Source organism: Mustela nigripes, chromosome 16 (genome assembly GCF_022355385.1).
Source record: "Mustela nigripes isolate SB6536 chromosome 16, MUSNIG.SB6536, whole genome shotgun sequence".
NCBI lineage: Eukaryota > Metazoa > Chordata > Mammalia > Carnivora > Mustelidae > Mustela > Mustela nigripes.
This window is the reverse complement of record NC_081572.1, coordinates 36,994,770-37,010,569: the sequence shown is the minus strand read 5'-3', so window position 1 is coordinate 37,010,569 and position 15,800 is coordinate 36,994,770. Positions and strand designations below refer to the sequence as shown.

The 15,800-nt window shown below is 55.4% G+C and overlaps 2 protein-coding genes across 4 annotated transcripts in view; one reads left to right on the top strand and one right to left on the bottom strand.

Moving 5' to 3' along the window:
- The first annotated feature begins 4,497 nt into the window (after window positions 1-4,497).
- The window catches only part of C16H17orf50 (chromosome 16 C17orf50 homolog), a 25,330-nt gene continuing 14,027 nt past the window's right edge, over window positions 4,498-15,800 (top strand). The window contains exons 1-3 of one of the 2 annotated variants that reach the window (XM_059380963.1): window positions 4,498-4,510; window positions 6,207-6,549; window positions 6,698-7,158. In XM_059380963.1, coding sequence (XP_059236946.1) covers window positions 4,498-4,510; window positions 6,207-6,549; window positions 6,698-6,908 — 567 coding nt within the window. In that variant the 3' untranslated portion in view covers window positions 6,909-7,158. Of the gene's footprint in view, window positions 4,511-6,206; window positions 6,550-6,697; window positions 7,159-15,800 lie in introns of those variants that run through there. The other variant, XR_009400522.1, reaches the window with a different exon arrangement.
- The window catches only part of MMP28 (matrix metallopeptidase 28), a 24,985-nt gene continuing 17,316 nt past the window's right edge, over window positions 8,132-15,800 (bottom strand). Inside the window, exons 4-8 of one of the 2 annotated variants that reach the window (XM_059380961.1) lie at window positions 14,079-14,303; window positions 11,827-12,072; window positions 10,390-10,539; window positions 9,920-10,087; window positions 8,132-9,130 (exon numbers count right to left, since the gene is read on the bottom strand). In XM_059380961.1, coding sequence (XP_059236944.1) covers window positions 8,736-9,130; window positions 9,920-10,087; window positions 10,390-10,539; window positions 11,827-12,072; window positions 14,079-14,303 — 1,184 coding nt within the window. In that variant the 3' untranslated portion in view covers window positions 8,132-8,735. The remainder of the gene's footprint in view (window positions 9,131-9,919; window positions 10,088-10,389; window positions 10,540-11,826; window positions 12,073-14,078; window positions 14,304-15,800) is intronic. The other variant, XM_059380962.1, reaches the window with a different exon arrangement.

Genomic DNA, 15,800 nt, shown 5'->3' with positions numbered 1-15,800 from the left:
AGGGGGTCGCAAGCCAGCCACTCTGCAGCCTCTGGAAGCTGGAAGAAGCAAGGAGCAGATAATCCCATGGAGTCTCCAGAAAGAACCAGCCCTGCCAGCGCCTCGATCTTAGTCCTGTAAGAATCATTTCAGACTTCTGACCTTCAGAACTGCAAAAAAATGACTGGTTTTTTAAAAATTTTATTTATTTATTTGACAGAGATCACAAGCAGGCAGAGAGGCAGGCAGAGAGAGGAGGAAGCAGGCTCCCTGACGAGCAGAGAGCCCGATGCGGGGCTGGATCCCAGGACCCTGGGATCACGACCTGAGCCGAAGGCAGAGGCTTTAACCCACCATCCAGGTGCCCTGTGGGTTTTTAAAAAAAAAATTAATATTTTACTTATTTGACAGAGAAAGAGAGAGAGAGAGAGCACAAGCAGCAGGAGCGGTAGAGGGAGAAGGAGAAGCAGGCTCCCCACTGAGAAGGGAGTCAGGCAGGAGGCTCCATCCCAGGACCCTGAGATCAAGACCTGAGCTGAAGGCAGACGATTAACCGACTGAGCCGCAACATGGGGAGAAGCAGAGAGAGGGGCTTCAGTGGGACCAGTCAGAGAACCAGACGTTTATCGCCCGTCACTAGGGAGACTCAATGAACTGAAGTCTGTCTGACTCCTGTGTGGGAGACGGAAAATGCAAACTCTGGGCCTGCTAGCTGCTCCATGCTGGGGACCAAGGAGAGGGCTGCGCTGGAATCAGCAAGCAGTCTCCTCAGAGCCGGAACAGAGGATGGGTGAGTGCTTCCTGTGTGCCGCTCCGCCAAGGGAGGTGTCAACTGAGGGGAAGACCTCAGTAGAGGGGAAGCTGGCAGTGGACCAGCGGATTCCTGAGGGTGCAGGGGGATGAGTGACCCCCAGAACCCAGTGTGTCCCCCTAGATCCAAGAGACTCCCTGGATGAGGGCAGGAAAGGCAAACAGCAGTGGTGGGTCAGCTGAGAAGGAAGGAGAGGCAGAGCAAGAGGGAGGGAGGAGCACGTCTTCTGCCTGTCACCCCATCACACTGCGGCCACCTGTCATGGCAAGCCCCCGCTGGGGGGAGAGGTAACATTATATCAGCTTTCGGTGACCACAGTGCCCACTTCTCCGTGGCCTAACAGTTCTCTGAACAATTCATAAGACCTGTCTGAGTTGTCCTCCAGGGACAAGGGAAGGAAGCTTTCTTCCCCTTGAGCAGGTTTAAAGGGACTATAGGAGGCAAAAAAAAAAAAAAATTATTTTATAACTATACTCCCTGAGGCCTACTTGACCAAAGGTATTAATTACAACCAGGCCAGGTCAATCTTGGCCCTCCTGTCTCTTTTCTCAAATGGCTTAGGATGGGTGCGTGCCTCAGTTCTGGCCAGTTGAGGCTCAAAGAGAAGCCTGCTGGAAGGGTTCTGAGAAGTCCTGGCCCTGAGGAACCTTTCTTTCTGTTTTGGTCGTGATTGCTCCAGGCCAGGATGCTTGGAGCTGCAGCAGCCGTTTTGCAACCAAGAAGAGAGGCAAAGAAGGCAGAGGGGAAAGATGAGAAGATGCCTGGATCCTTCATAACCTCATCCCACCGCTGAGCCAACCCTGGAGCCCCCCACTTCTGACTTCTTTTCTTTTTAAAAAAGATTTTATTTATTTGACAGAGATCACAAGTAGGCAGAGAGGCAGGCAGAGAGAGAGAGAAGGAAGCAGGCTCCCTGCTGAGCAGAGAGCCCGATGCAGGGCTTGATGCCAGGACCCTGAGATCATGACCTGAACCGAAGGCAGAGACTTAACTCACTGAGCCACCCAGGCACCCCCACTTCTGACTTCTTAAGTGAACTCATACCTTTTAGGAGGCTTAAGCCATTATTAGTCAGGCACTCTGATATTCCACCAACTATATACATCCTAACATAATGTTCAAAGGGCAAAAGATATGTGTGTGTGTGTATTGTGTGTGTGTATATATATATATATACACACACACACATCTATATATCCCCACTTGGGCGGCCCTAATATCCCACCTTATTGGATATTTCCTTTTGTAACTTATTTTTATTGCTCAACTAGAATGAATACAGCATCTCTGTGTTATACCTGGTCATTACAAGTTAATGAGTTATGTATACTACTAGTTTACACGTTAAAAATCTAAAAAAGTACAAAAATTACAGCTTTCGGGGCATCTGGGTAGCTCAGTAGGTTAAGCATCTGACTCTTGATCTCAGCTCAAGTCTTGATCTCAGCATCGTGAGTTCAAGGCCACGCTGGTCGTGGAGCCCACTTTAAAAAACATTAGAGCTTTACTTTTGACAAATGATCTCATTTTGTCCTCTAGATTTCTGTGAATGGCAGGAAATAATGCATGTGCTAGCCGATAAAATGTAGCTCATTCTTTTCTGGACTTAAGCAGTTTCTTTTGGACACAGCTCCAATCAAGTTTGAATTCATACTCATCAGCAGTACAACTTCTCCCCTTTCAAGGGGTCTTCCAAGGTGGCATCTGAGAGCAGGAGGCACGCTTCTGTTCCTGGTGTAGTGGGACTACCTGTTGTGCTGCTTTCACTACAGACCGTATTACCACTCTGTGATCAATTTTTCATGTGGCTTTATGCTGGTATTTGTTTGTTATGACAACCCAACTTTTTAGGAAGTTCCCACAAAACCCAAAATACCCCTGAGAAGAGTGAATGGGGGAAAAAAAAAAAACCACACAACAACCCAACAACAATGAGTGGATACCCTAAGGATTATAAAGGGCTTCTGGGCAGAACCAAGTGGGAGAGGCAGGATGAAATGAATGACCAGACTAGAGGAATCTCCTTTTGTGTTTCTTGGTGGGATGCCCCCTAAAACCACTACCTAGCCTCAGTGGTTTGGAGGTGCCTGGGGCACCAGGGACATTGAATCTTAGTGACTCAAGAGGGTCATTCCATTCCTGGTGCCAGTGGCCAGGGGTGGCACCCACAGTGGCTTCTCAATTGGGGCGTTCCTGTGGTGGGATCTTGGCTGTGTTCACAATCCGTCTAGAGGGCCTGTCCAATTGCCAAGCCCTCTGGCCATTCTGCAAGCTACCACTATTCTTTCTCATTTAATTAGCCAGAGTGAGCTTTAGAATTTTGCCATCCAGAGCCACAGTGGTTCTTTTAGTAAATGTAAGGAGAATAGGTTTACGGGGAGATAATTCTCCATGGGTCTTTTGCAATTCTGCTTTGTCTCACAAATAGAGGCGCTGACTTTTCAAGGGTGTTTAACAGAGTGAACACTCTTGGAGGAGAGTGATGGCCTCTCTTTCTGGAGCAAAGTTCAGACTTTGGTGCTGCCCTTTACAGAAGATTTGGGTTCCTAAGCTCAGAGCTTCTTTGGTGATCTAGACCCCCGCATATGCAGGCATTCACAGGCCCGTCCCCAAGGCACCCAGGGGACAAGGGGCAGGCTGTACCGACAGGAACAGGCTGCTGCTGTACCATGAGGAATCCAGTCTTTTGTCTCTGACCCAGGAGCCTCATGTTTTTGGCACACCCTGGACACTCCAGCAAGCAAACTTGCTAGCACGCAAGAGGAGTCAAATTCAGACCCCTCCAGTTCTTGACAGGGTGAACCCCCTGTGACTAGCAGATTCCCAAGAGCTACTCTATGCTCCTTGTTCTATATGCCACCCACCAGCTTCCCCAAAACTGGGAGACCCCACTCCCCTTCAACCTCAGACTTGGATGGAAACCAAGTCATTTTTCCCTGTCAGACGGAGGCTCTCCAGAGCTGAGTTTGCATCCTCTGAGCCCTCAGCCTACTCCTGTCTCTGACAACACACACCTCTGAGAAGGCCTGGAAAATAAGTTCTGTTTCCAAGGCCCCGTGATTTTATCCCCCCCCCCCCCGCACTCCAATTCTCACACAGACACATACATGACATTCAGGAGCTACACCCAACTCTTGCTTGGGTCCTGCTTCCTACTGGACTTGGAGGCATTTCCTCGGCTTCTCAGAGCTAAGGCAATGAGCTGGAAGTAAGGGGCGTGGGGAGCCAGGGAGAGGAAGGATAGAGAGAAGACAGAAAGGGGAGGAGAGAACATAATGATACAAGTAAACATAATGCTTGGAGGGCTTTCTGTGGGCCAGGTAAAGTCTGGTACTGTGTGACTGTCTCTGATTTACAGATGAAGAGACTGAGGGTCAGACAACATGCTGAAGGTCACATAGCTCTTATATTTATATGGCAAAGCTGGGATTTGAACCCAGTCTACTGGCAGCTAAAGTCACCCCTTTCTCTCCTTTAATCCCTTGCCAAGAGGGAAGGTAGGGGAGGCACCTGGGTTTCAAGTGCTCTTGGAGGTTCTAAAAAAGGCAGCTATTCCTGGATAGAACCCTAAGGGCAAGTGAAGTTCCAGCCCCACCCCTTGTGATCCAACAGAGACCCTAGAGGTCAGATAAAGCTCCATGTGTTCTGGGAACTCTGTCTCATCCCAGTCCCTGATCGGAGAAGAGGGCAGCACAGCCTTAGGAAGAATGGATAAGCATGGTGAGTGGGGCTGGAGATGGGCTGGAGACTGAGGACAGGACCATTGACTCCTGTCAAGTGTGGCTGCAAAGCCAGTGTGGACCAGCTCATCCATCACCATGACGACCCCAGAGAAGAAGTCCAGCTTTTTCTCCGTTACTTGTACAAGCCCTCTCCTCTCTCTTTCCTGAATATTCCTGACATCTTCTCCATCATCTTCATCTGCTGTCTTCTCTGGCAGGGACTGCTGTGACAACGCCTAAGTGGGTGTCTTTGTCCTGTAGAGAGACTATCCTAAAACATAGCTCTGAGCATGGCCCTCCATCAGAATGCTCAGGGGCTCCCCACTCTTGAAGGGCAGACTCTGAACTCCATAGCCTAGCACCCAAAGTCCCAACCTTCCTTTCTAACCTCATTTCCTGTTCCCATTTCTCTCAAAAAATTTCCAGCATCCGTTTCTGGCTGTGCACTAAGCCTGCCTTTCACAACCAAAAGTCTCCTTAGTGTGTTTTCTAACAAAAAGTGCCGCAGACCCTGGTTTTTCAGCTTCAGCAACATCGGGAACTGGCAGATTCTTTGAAATGACTTTTTTTGGAAAGCTTTTGGAAATCTTGGATGAAATTCAGAGTCCCCTTGGTTACCTCCCTCCCCCCCACCTGAGGTGGTTGTGAAAATGAAGGGGCACAATGTGTGAAGAATTTCTCACCGTGACTGCATACAGCTGGTGCTCAGTACATGTGAGCTAGAACACTAATTGTATCATGCTCCTTTGTCCCCAGCCTCTTTTAAACAGGATGGGCAGGGACCAACAGGAATTCTCTTGACCTTTCCAGGGCAAACCACAGTGGTGTCTCCCCAGCCCTCATCCCCCTGCTTTTCCGTGGAAGTCTAGCTCCCCAACCCAGCGAAGAGGAGCACAAACACAGAGTGGTTCCAGGAGGGAGGGTAGGAGGTTGCTGAGTGGTGGAGTCCTGCCCGAGAGAGGCCAGGTTACTTCCCATGGCAATCCCACAGCGTCCTGCCTGCCACGATTACTGTTCTGAGTTCCGAAGTTTGTGCTCTACAGAAGGCTGGAGGGACACTGGTGGCTGAAATCCAGCTGGTAACTGGGATAAAGTCTGGAAGGAAGAACAAACACCTTTTCCTAACTGGCTCACTCCTAGGACAGCCTTTTCCTAACTGGTCTGCCGGTGGTGGTGGTGGTGGTGGTGTGTGTGTGTGTGTGTGTGTGTGTGTGTGTGTGTGTGTGTCTGTGTGTGCACGCGCGCGCGCGCCCCCGCGCGTCTTCCGTGGGTTCTCTCCTCTGAGATGTTGCCGCATCTGGGCTTGCTTAAGGCCAGCCTTGGGCTGGGCACTTGACAGAGACCTGCTACCTGCCTCACAGTCACCCCGGAGATGAGCATTACTTTTACAGATGGGAACACGGAGCTGGACAGAGGCGACGTGACTTGCCCCGAATCCTCAGCGAGGAAGCCTAGAAACCTGGGAAATGGGGGGCAGCCCGGCAGGCCCTGTCTCACCCTGGAAATCACCCTGCACACTCTGTAATCCTCGCTTTGGAATCCTGCTAACCTGGGGCAGTCCGTGCACACTGTCCTTCAGGCACCTGCCTTTTTTGGGGCGTGGGGGGTCGGGCTTTGGCCAGCAGTCGGGGTACCCGGCTCTTAGCGGGGGACAGCGGGCCTGCGCTGACCTCCCCCGCCCGCCCGCCCCGCAGGAGTGAAGACCCCCTTGTGGAAGAAGGAACTGGTGGAGCCGCCGCCCAGCGACGCGGAGGCGGCCGCAGAGGAGGGGTCGGAGGAAGGGGAAGAAGAGGAGGACGAGGAGGAGGAGGAGGAGGCGGCAGCGAGGCCGCGGGAGCAGAGTGGGGCGGAGGGCGAGGCGCCGCGCGGGGAGGCGGAGGGCGGCGAGGGCCGCGAGCGAGGCTCAGTGTCCTACTGCCCGCTGCGCCAGGAGTCCAGTACCCAGCAGGTGGCGCTGCTGCGACGCGCGGACAGCGGCTTCTGGGGCTGGCTTGTGCCGCTCGCGCTGCTGGGCGGCCTGGCGGCTCCCGCGGACAGGTAAGGGCGCGCCCCGGCCGAGGCGGGCGGCGGGAGCGGACCGCGCGGGGCACTGAACTTCCCGGCGGGAGGGGACCGCGGGGGGAGGCACCGAGCGTCCGGCGGGAGGGGACGGCGCGGGGCACTGAGCGACCCGGGCCCCGCGCAGGAAGCGGAGCCTCCCGGAGCCGCCTTGCGTGCTGGAGACGCGGCGCCGGCCGCCTCGCGCGGGGGGCTGTGCGCGCTGCGAGATCCTTTTCTGCAAGAAGTGCAGGAACCTGCACAGCCACCCGGCCTACGTGGCGCACTGCATTCTGGAGCACTCCAGTCCGCGAAAGGCGCGGGCTTCGGGGGGCGCGGGGGCCGCCGGGTGCCCCTGAGCGCGCCCGCCGCCAACCCTGGTGCCTTCCGTCTGCTCCTGACCCCGGCCTCTCCTCCACCACCTCTTCTCCGATGCGGAGCGCTCTCCCTCACACTCCTTAGAATTGCCCCTTCCCAGTACACCTTCTCCAAGCCCGCAGGCCGGCCCACGGTCGCCGCGGGCGTTCCCACCTGTCACCGTGTGCCACCCAAGGCTGAGCCCAATGTCCCCTGGAGCGCCTCCCGAGAGCTCCCCTCCGAGCGGCATCCAGTACCTCCCGCTCGCCTGACACGCATCCCCTGGTGCAGGCTCATATTCATCTCCTGGGTAGTTCAGGTCCTCTGGTCCAGTGGGCAGAGGCGTCGCCTAGAGAAACTAACCCCTGGGTTCCCTCGCGGCTGAGAAACCTGCCCCTGCCTTTCCAACCCCCAATAAAGCCTCTAACAAAATGTCAGAGCCTTGAAGTGGGGCCAGGTGGCTCCCTTGAGGGTGATAAAGACCCTCCTTCGCCTTCCCCAGTGTTCAGGTCAGAGGGAGAAAGGCGGGCAGAGCCCCTCCTCCCTCCACCTCCCCCAAGACAGGGTGGAACAAAGCCCTTGCATCCAAGGGCAGTCAAAGGCCACCCCCCCATCCCCACCCCCTATCGCACAGAGACGAAAAGGAAGGCAGAGGGCCAGGAATGCCCTTGGGGAGATGAGGGCTGAATCTGGCCAAATCATTCTCCCCTTCCCCTGGAAGCCTGGACTTGCTGAGGTCAGTGTTTGTGCAAATGAGGCACTGGCAGGTGTGTGGGGTGGGGGATGGGGGGCAGGGAGGACAAGAGAAGCAGATGCTGAAACGCTGAGACTGGCTGAGGCCGAAGACAAGAGAGGATGGAGAGCTGGTTCCTTCTCCAGGAATCCCAGCTATTCTTGGCCGGCCAGCCAGCTCCTGGAATGCTGCGTGTGTGGCCTGAAGAATGGGGCCATTGTAAGCACCAGGCCTCCCCCAGCCTGCAGGGACCCCAGCGCCTGCAGCAGCACTGCCCTCCAGAGAGGCTCTATCCTCTCCCTGCCACCCCGGCTCCCCAGCTAGCCTGGGGGTGAGGAAGGATGGGATCATTTTGCTTTTTCAGGCCACCTCTCCCCATCACAAGGACTCATAGTCTGTACTTGGCTTAAATGGAAAAGAATGTTGTTCCAGCCTCTCCAGCGTCCGTACCCCACCTGCTCTCACTGGAAACCATTCCAAGGAAGGCTGATGCCTGCTTTGGGGCCCACGAGCTGGGGGCTCCACTTTATTTCAGCCCCCCCCCAATGGCGCCCAGCAGGCCTGCATCAGTCTCCCTCTTGCTCTGGGTGCTGACCTCCCACTATTACCCCCAAAGGCTCTCTGAGGTTGGAAATCCTTGCATCCAACCCACCCAAGTTTCCTGGGATGAGGCTTCCCATTTAAAAAGACACAATTCTCCAAAAACTGAGCCAGGAGGTCCTGAGAGGAAGGAGACAGTCTTGCGAAGTGGTCCCAACCTCTCCATCGAGTTCTGCACCCTCCCTAGCCGCCCAGTGCTGTTGCCTCCCAGACAGAAGTGTACCTTTAGCAAAAGAAAAATCCCTAAGGCTTGGGGAGGAGAGTCCTTCAGGGGAAGGGCTGTAGGGTTGGAGACCCTTAATGGTTTCTCCTTGGATTGATCCCTTAAAGATCGATGTCTGAAGAGCACAAAGCTATTCTCCAGGGCACAAATGCAAACTTTCCTGCCTGGTCTTATGCAGGGAGGCTCAGAGGCTTCCAAGACAGGTCCTTCTCCTGGGGCAGAGGATACACGTTGGCCACGAGGGCACCAGCAATTCACTAAGGGGTGGGAGCATCAGAAGAGGGCGCCCCCCGAATTGGCATGCCAGCAGCCCATCCAGGGCAGCTCTGCGGCCCAGCGGCCCGAGGTGGTCACACGTAGTTTGGCCTGGTCAAGGCGCCAGTAGCGGTCATCTCTGAAGAAGATGATTGAACCATCCGGCCGTGGCAGGGCACCGCTGACCTCCTCGGGGACACCACCCCAGTCCCGCAGGCCTCGGGGGTAGTAGGGCTCCACCTGCAGTCCGTCTGGGGCCAGCACGTAGTAGCGGGCACCCTTGAAGAGGACGAGTCGGCCCAGAGGAGGGAAGAAGAGGGCGGCGTCGGGGTGGCGGGGCAGGCCCCCTGCCCTGCACAACTGTGGTGAACCCCACACTGGCTTGGGGCCCCGGAACCTCCAGCATCGGCTCCCTGTAGGGCATCGGGAGAGCCAGGGTGAGCTGGTGGCTGTCCCCCTCTGGTCCTCCACCTCACCTCTGTCCCCCCAGACCCGTGTTCCCCCTCATGTTGGAGACCAACATGGTCAGTACTTGTGATCATCAAAATGGATCTCACAGTATTAGTAATTTCGTTATACCCAGTTAAGGAGAGAGGGTGGTGGCCAACTTCCAGCAGGTGTCAGCAGAGGGCAGACAGCACTGCGGGGGCATATCCCTGAATGGGCAGTGGACCACAGGGAAGGCCAGTCACCACCGTTTCTGCGGATAGTTCTATGAGGGCAGGAATTTCTCTCTTTTTCACGACTGTATCCCAACACCCCCAACTGTGTCTGATGCATAAAAGGCAATATTTGTTGGATGAGTGAAACTATTTACCCAAATATACTGCACACTCCTTGTGATATGTTTTAATCCTCCTTCCCCAACACACTTGGATTATTTTTCCCATTCGAGATAACTCAAGTCCAAGTGACAGGCCCAACCTCACACAGCCAGGATTCCAAGGAAGCAGGATTTTTCTGTTGGATTGCGGAGCTCAGGAGTGATCCTCTGCTCTCCTCCTCTGTGGCCCTCCCACCCTTTCTCTCTGGGACAACCTCAACACCCATGCCCCGCAATCCATCACTGAAGGAACCTCCTGGTAGAGTTCCCTGGGGCCACAGGTTCAGAGTGGAATCGGGACTCCACCCCTCTTTTGACTTGGGAGAGAACACCTCCCTTCTCCAGGCCTCAATTTTCTCATCTGCCCCAAGGCTGGTACCTTTGAAGAAGTAGAAGTCTCCATTGTCCAATGATACGGCAGCAGCCTCAATGTGGGGGGGCAGCCCCGCCCACCTTTCCTGTAGTGGGCGTGGCTCTGAGACGTTGCCATCCGCGGACACCTCCCAGAAGTGGCTTCCTTGAAAAATGTACAGTCTCTGTTGCCCATCTGTCCGGAGACAAGAGAGTTGAATGACCATCAGCCTCTCCCTGCCTTTCTAGGGAAGGTGCTTTCCTAGAACCAGCTTCCCAGACTCAGGAGAGAGGATGTAGTGAGCACAGCTGGGAAGGCATGCAGGAGGAAGCAAGTGTTTTGCTTGGCATTGGCTTGCTACCCCTGCACAACGCTTGTGGCTTGGGATTTCTGGATTTCTTAATTCTTAACCCCACCTCGTATTCCAGCTCTGGAGACCCCTAGAGATGTGGAGGAGGAAGGAAAAAGGCAGTGAGGCACAGGTGGGACCATCTTACCTACAGTGATGGCATCAAAGGAAGAGTGGCAATATTTAGGACCCTGGATTTCGGGGCGCCTTCCCTGTGGTCTGTGGGGGTCCCAGGCCTCAAAGTCAGTGAACAGTTTTCCTGGGAGCTGGATGGCCACGGAGCCCCCCTGGGGCTTCCCTTCATGGGGAAGGAGAGAAGAGGGAGAGAACACACACTGGTTGGGGCGTGTGTGGAGGGCTCAAGACCTCTCTTCTGGTTCCTTCTATCATTATCTAGTTTGAGAAGCAACGGGGTGGGGGAGTCTAAAAGTTTCCTTGGTTGTTATTAACCATAGCACTAAACTCAAAAGTCTTTTCTCCTACTGAACAGCGTGGGAAAGAGGCCTCTAGTGAGCTAAAACTTGAGTGGCAGACCACCCAAAAGTCAGGCACTAAGAAGAGCAGAAGGTTCTCTTCCCTGAGTCCTGGGCAACACAGATGGCATGAGGACAGAGTTCAGGGTCTGGGCTGCAATAGTTAGAGCAATCATAATAATTACATCATTATACTTATGAGAGTGAAGCAGGGTCCAACAAGCTTGGAATTTGGCACCAGGTCCTGCATTGTGGTCTACAACTTTATAGCTGTGTGACCTTAGACAAGTTACCTAACCTCTCTGAGCCCGGTTCTCCCCATCTGTGGACAAAGATACCTCATGAGTGTGTTAAGTGCCCGGCAGATAGTATACACTCACGAAGCAGCAGCTGTTCCGGATGGTTTCTTAGGCTACTGAGAAGTTGGTACCCCTACTAGCACAACAGCCCTGTGAGGTAAGCAGGGCCTCAATGATTATCCCCTTTCTCAGAAGGTAAAACTGAGAGCTCTCAGAGGGCTAATGCTTTGCCTAAGAGCAACTGCTTATCAGGAATCCCATGGTGACTTGAACCCAGGGCTCTGGCCCTGCCGACGCACTGGGCACTCTGAGCTGTGGCTGGCTGGGTGGCAGCCCTGGCCAGTTCATTCTGAAAGGGGTCGGGATGGGGCGGGGGGGTAACCTCGGCTGGGTCTACCTCCAGACAGAGGCCCAGGCTTGGTGGGAAGCGGGCACCAGCCTCAGGGAGGGGGAAGGCTGGAGGAGGGCAAGAGGAGCAGGAACGTGGGCTGGGATGGGGGAAGAGGTGGGACCGGACACTGGGTCTGGGTGATGGGGCAGCGATGGGAGAGGAACTGCCGAGGCCGAGACTGGGGTTGGGCAGGACTGGGGAATGGAGCGCCAGGCAGTGCGTGGGACCTGATTGGGATGAAGAGGCCAGGCACGGGGGGCTTTTTTGGATGTGAGGGGAGCCCGCGGCTTCGGGATCGCGAGGGACCGTTGACGGGGAGGCCGGATTCCCACGCTTGGGGCGGGGGGCTCCTGCTCGCCGCGCGGGCGTGCGGGCCCCGGGGCTGGAACGGGGGACCGGCGGTGGACACGGCGGGGGCTCACCATACAGGCCCTGCACGGCAAGCACGTCGTCCCAGCTGAGCAGCGCGTCGCGGCCCAGCCTCTTGTAGTATGGCGCCATGAGCGCGCGCGGTGCAGGCGAGTGCGGCAGGCCGAGCGTGTGGCCGATCTCGTGCGCCAGCACCACGAACAGGTTGCGCCCGCGGCGGCGGGTCAGGGACCAGCGCTCGTCGCCGTCGAAGTGCGCTTCGCCCCGGCGGGGCAGGAAGGCGTGCGCCAGGGCGCCCCCTGCAGGCGGCGCGGGGGGGGGGGTCAGTGGGAGCGCTACCGCCCGCCACGCCCCCCACGTTCCCACCTTCCCGTGCGGAGCCCCAGGGGTGGGTGTGGTTATTTTCAGCTGCACAATTTCCCTCCTCATGACCTGGCAGAGGTTCGAGTGGGCAGCCCTGAACCGAAGACTAGGCTTTGGGGTGTGGACGCCTGGGAGGCAGCGTGGTGTACAGACCCCATGGGTTTCCATCCCTGTTTCCCTGTTTACTAGCTATGTGACCTTGGGCCAGTCGCTCCCGCTCTGATCTGAAATGGTAATGATGATAATGAGCTGCTTCTTTCTCACGGGGTTGCTCTGGGGATTACAGAGGAGTGAGTCTCTATACGAGTAGATTACGCATAATACTTAGTGCCTAGCCCATGAGGAATGCTACACGGAAAGTATTTTCACAAAGATCTAGAATAGGTATATGGTTATCACAGAGGTAGGCACGATGGGGCCCTCTGAATGTTGGTAATGTCGATTCTTGATCTGGGTGCTGGGTATGTTTATGGGTATATATAGTCTTTAATAAAAAGCACATTTTTGTGTTCTTGCCTTCCTCTGTAGGGCCCCTCTGTGGGTCTCTACCTCCTCGCTCTAGTAGGAGTGAGCAGAGGGAAGGAACAGACAGGATCAGTGATGTTGGAGCTTGTGGCATACCCCGGGGGGCTTATCAGCTACACAATCCCAAGGCCCTCACATGTCACAATTCACTTTTTGCAGGGGCCACAGTCAGCAAAGGGCAGGGTGATAATGTTGGCCTAGAAGCCTGTGGAGGGCAATTCCTGCATTGCCTTCTTGGAGCCCAGGCCAAAGGGGATTGACTGCTGTTAGAGGAGAGTTGCCTGGGGTGAGAAGTCTCCGGGGATGGGGCCGTGTGAGTGTAGGAGGAATACATGCCTCCTGTTTTGAACATGCCTCGAGCTGTCGGAGCAGTGTTAGCCCTTTCGGTTCACTCCTCACAATAATCCTGGGAGACAGATGGCAGGTTTCAGAGAGAGAGAACACCTCAACTCAGAAAAGACAAAGCACCTGCCCCAGATCAGAGAGCTTTCTCCCAGCCCGGTATGGTCTTAGCCACCAGACTCCAGCGGGGCACAGGAATGTACATTTCATGTAGATATCAGGGCTGACTGGAGTTACACGCAGGAGCACATATATGTTACGTGTGGATTCGTGAAAAGCTTAGATTTCTGCCAGTCCTATCCCTGGTCCCAGCAACAGGACCTGGACATGGACTTTGCTGGGAGTGGGCCTGATTTAAAGCAGAGCAGCGTGAGGGAGGTGAGGGCCCACATTCCCTGGAGTTCTCACTGGGGTGAAGTGGCCCAATCAGGGCTCCTTTCCTCATTAGGGCATGGAGGGGGCTGGTGGGGTGGGAGGGTGATGCACAAGTAGCCTGCAGTCAGGTTCTGAAGGCCTGTGTTGGGCAGAATGGGAGGAGAGCAGGTTAAACTGCTGCCATAAGCCTTTTAGATTGGGGACAAACAGAAGAATTGGCTGGGTTGTGGGAACGCAAAGCACTTCTATGGTGGGTAAGGGACAGAACGCCTCTTACCCTGTGGCAGTGACTGTGGTAGTGGGTTTGGGGAGGGCAAGAGTTGGGTAGCGGTGGCCTCTGGATGTTTGTAGGGTGGTGGTCGTGAGAACATCCACTTTTGGAGAACAGGGGAGGCACAGGTCTGTCTAGAAGCAGAGGATGGGTGGTGGGACCTCAGAAGCTTCTCCCAGAAAATACTCTGGAATTTGCAAAGCACTCTCCATGCAGAACCTCATCTTGCCATCCCTTCAGTCACGTGCCACATAATTGGGCAGAAACCATTGCTCCCATTCTACAGGGGAGGAGACTGAGGGTTCTTTGAAGGGAGATCCAGTTTGCCCAAGGCTGAACGGAAAGCAAAGGCCCCATTGCCCTCCCTAGACTGCGTCTCCCAGCTGGGTTCCCCTCCTGCCATGGGAGAGAGAGGCTCTGTGTCAGCACCTGGGCCATCAAAGGCATTGCCCAGCCCGTCGTTGTGGTCCCCTTGGAAGAAGGTGAGGCGGATGTCAGCGGGGACTGTGGCTGGAGCCTCCCAGAACTGCAGCGCTGAGACGTTGCTCCACAGTTGAAAGGCGGCACGCACGGCCCCGCGAACTGCCGGTTCCGGGAGGTGCTGTGGCCAGTTCACCAGGCGGTAGGAGAGGAGCTGCTTGTACCACTTGCTGCCTGCAGGCCGGAGAGGCCATGTCAGTCTTACCTACCTGTGGAGCCCGGGGCTGGTCCCCAGGGACCCATATGAGGCGGCGTTGGCTCTCCTCCAGGGAGTCCTGGATTTGAAGGGGAAAGACACAGCCCTTGTCCTGGGAAGAGCCCATCTGGCTGGGGAGACACTGCTCTTGAGCCGACAGGACTACCCTGGTCCCAGAGAGTCCCCAGTCTAGTGGCTTGGCCTGGGGAGGTCCCTAGGGGATATGTGACCTCTGCCCAGGAAAAGCCCCCAACCTAAGGAATCTCTGGTCCGGGTCTTCTTTCTCACAGCCTCGGCTGAACCTGAAAACCGTTCTGCATGTCTTGGTGGCAGCAAATCCCTACCCCTGGCTGCTGTGTCAGGGGGTGGAGGAGAGATGGGGCCGACAGGGCCACAGCTGTGACCCCCTCTCACCCTTTCCTCTCCTCCACATCTCACACCCGCCTGCCCCTCCCATTCCAGTGCCGCAGGCCTGCTGCCCACCAGCTACCAAGACCCATTTATTAGAGGTTTTTCCCTGACCCCCAGCCCTCCCCCTCACTTCCTCAGGGATTCTGGAGAGCTCCAAGGTGTAAACAAATCAGAACACAGGGTGTGTTTTGTCACTCACTGAGACTGGAGAGAAATTTTTCCATCTCCACTTAGTTATGAGCTTCTATGCCTTTGCCCAGAACTGCAGTTCCTCCCTTGGACCTAAGACGCTGGCCTCTTGCCCAAGCCTCATGTCTACTGAGTCCCCCTGCAGCCCACAGCACACCCAGGACCAGGGTGCTTAGAAAGTCCAGATCCCGAGTTTTTCACGGGCTATTTCTGAGCCTTGCAAAGCTCAGGGGCTGAGACTGTGACCCCAGCTAAAACACTCACAGCTCAGAGCCAGGCTTCATGGGTCCAGGGGCTGCAAAGCTATCATGTGGTTTTTGGGGTCTCAGTTTCCCAACTGGATCACAGTTCCTGAGGTATGGGTGACAAATAGGCAGGCTAGGCCAGTGGGCACAGCCCTCTTTCTCCCTGGAGGAAAAATCGAAGGTTCAGACCACCTGCCCTTTTGCCTCTGGGAAGTCCTTGCCTAAACCAAGAGGGGGAGGGCTGAAGTCATGGAAGGCTGGCCCCCTGCTTCTCCAACCTTTCTGCTCTGTTGTGGGGAAGTTGAGACGAGGGGAAGGGACCTGCCCAGGGTCACAGAGTGAGTGAGTAGCAGAGCTAGGCCCTGAGCTCAGGCCCTGACATCTGACCTTCCACTACACCATACAGGTAAGCAGACACATTTGTTAAGACTCAAGACTTATAAATTTGCCTGAACATCGCTCCTGTGGGTCAAAGCAGGGGCTCTGCTTGAGCTGAGATTCTCCAGATGGGAGGGAGGGTGGTCAAGAGCCGAGGAGCTGAGTGCCCTTTCCCTCTCTTATCCCCCCGGGGACGTGGGGGGGAGGGGAATGTCTTTTCTCCCACCCTGAGCCAAGCTCCATTCAAGGCAA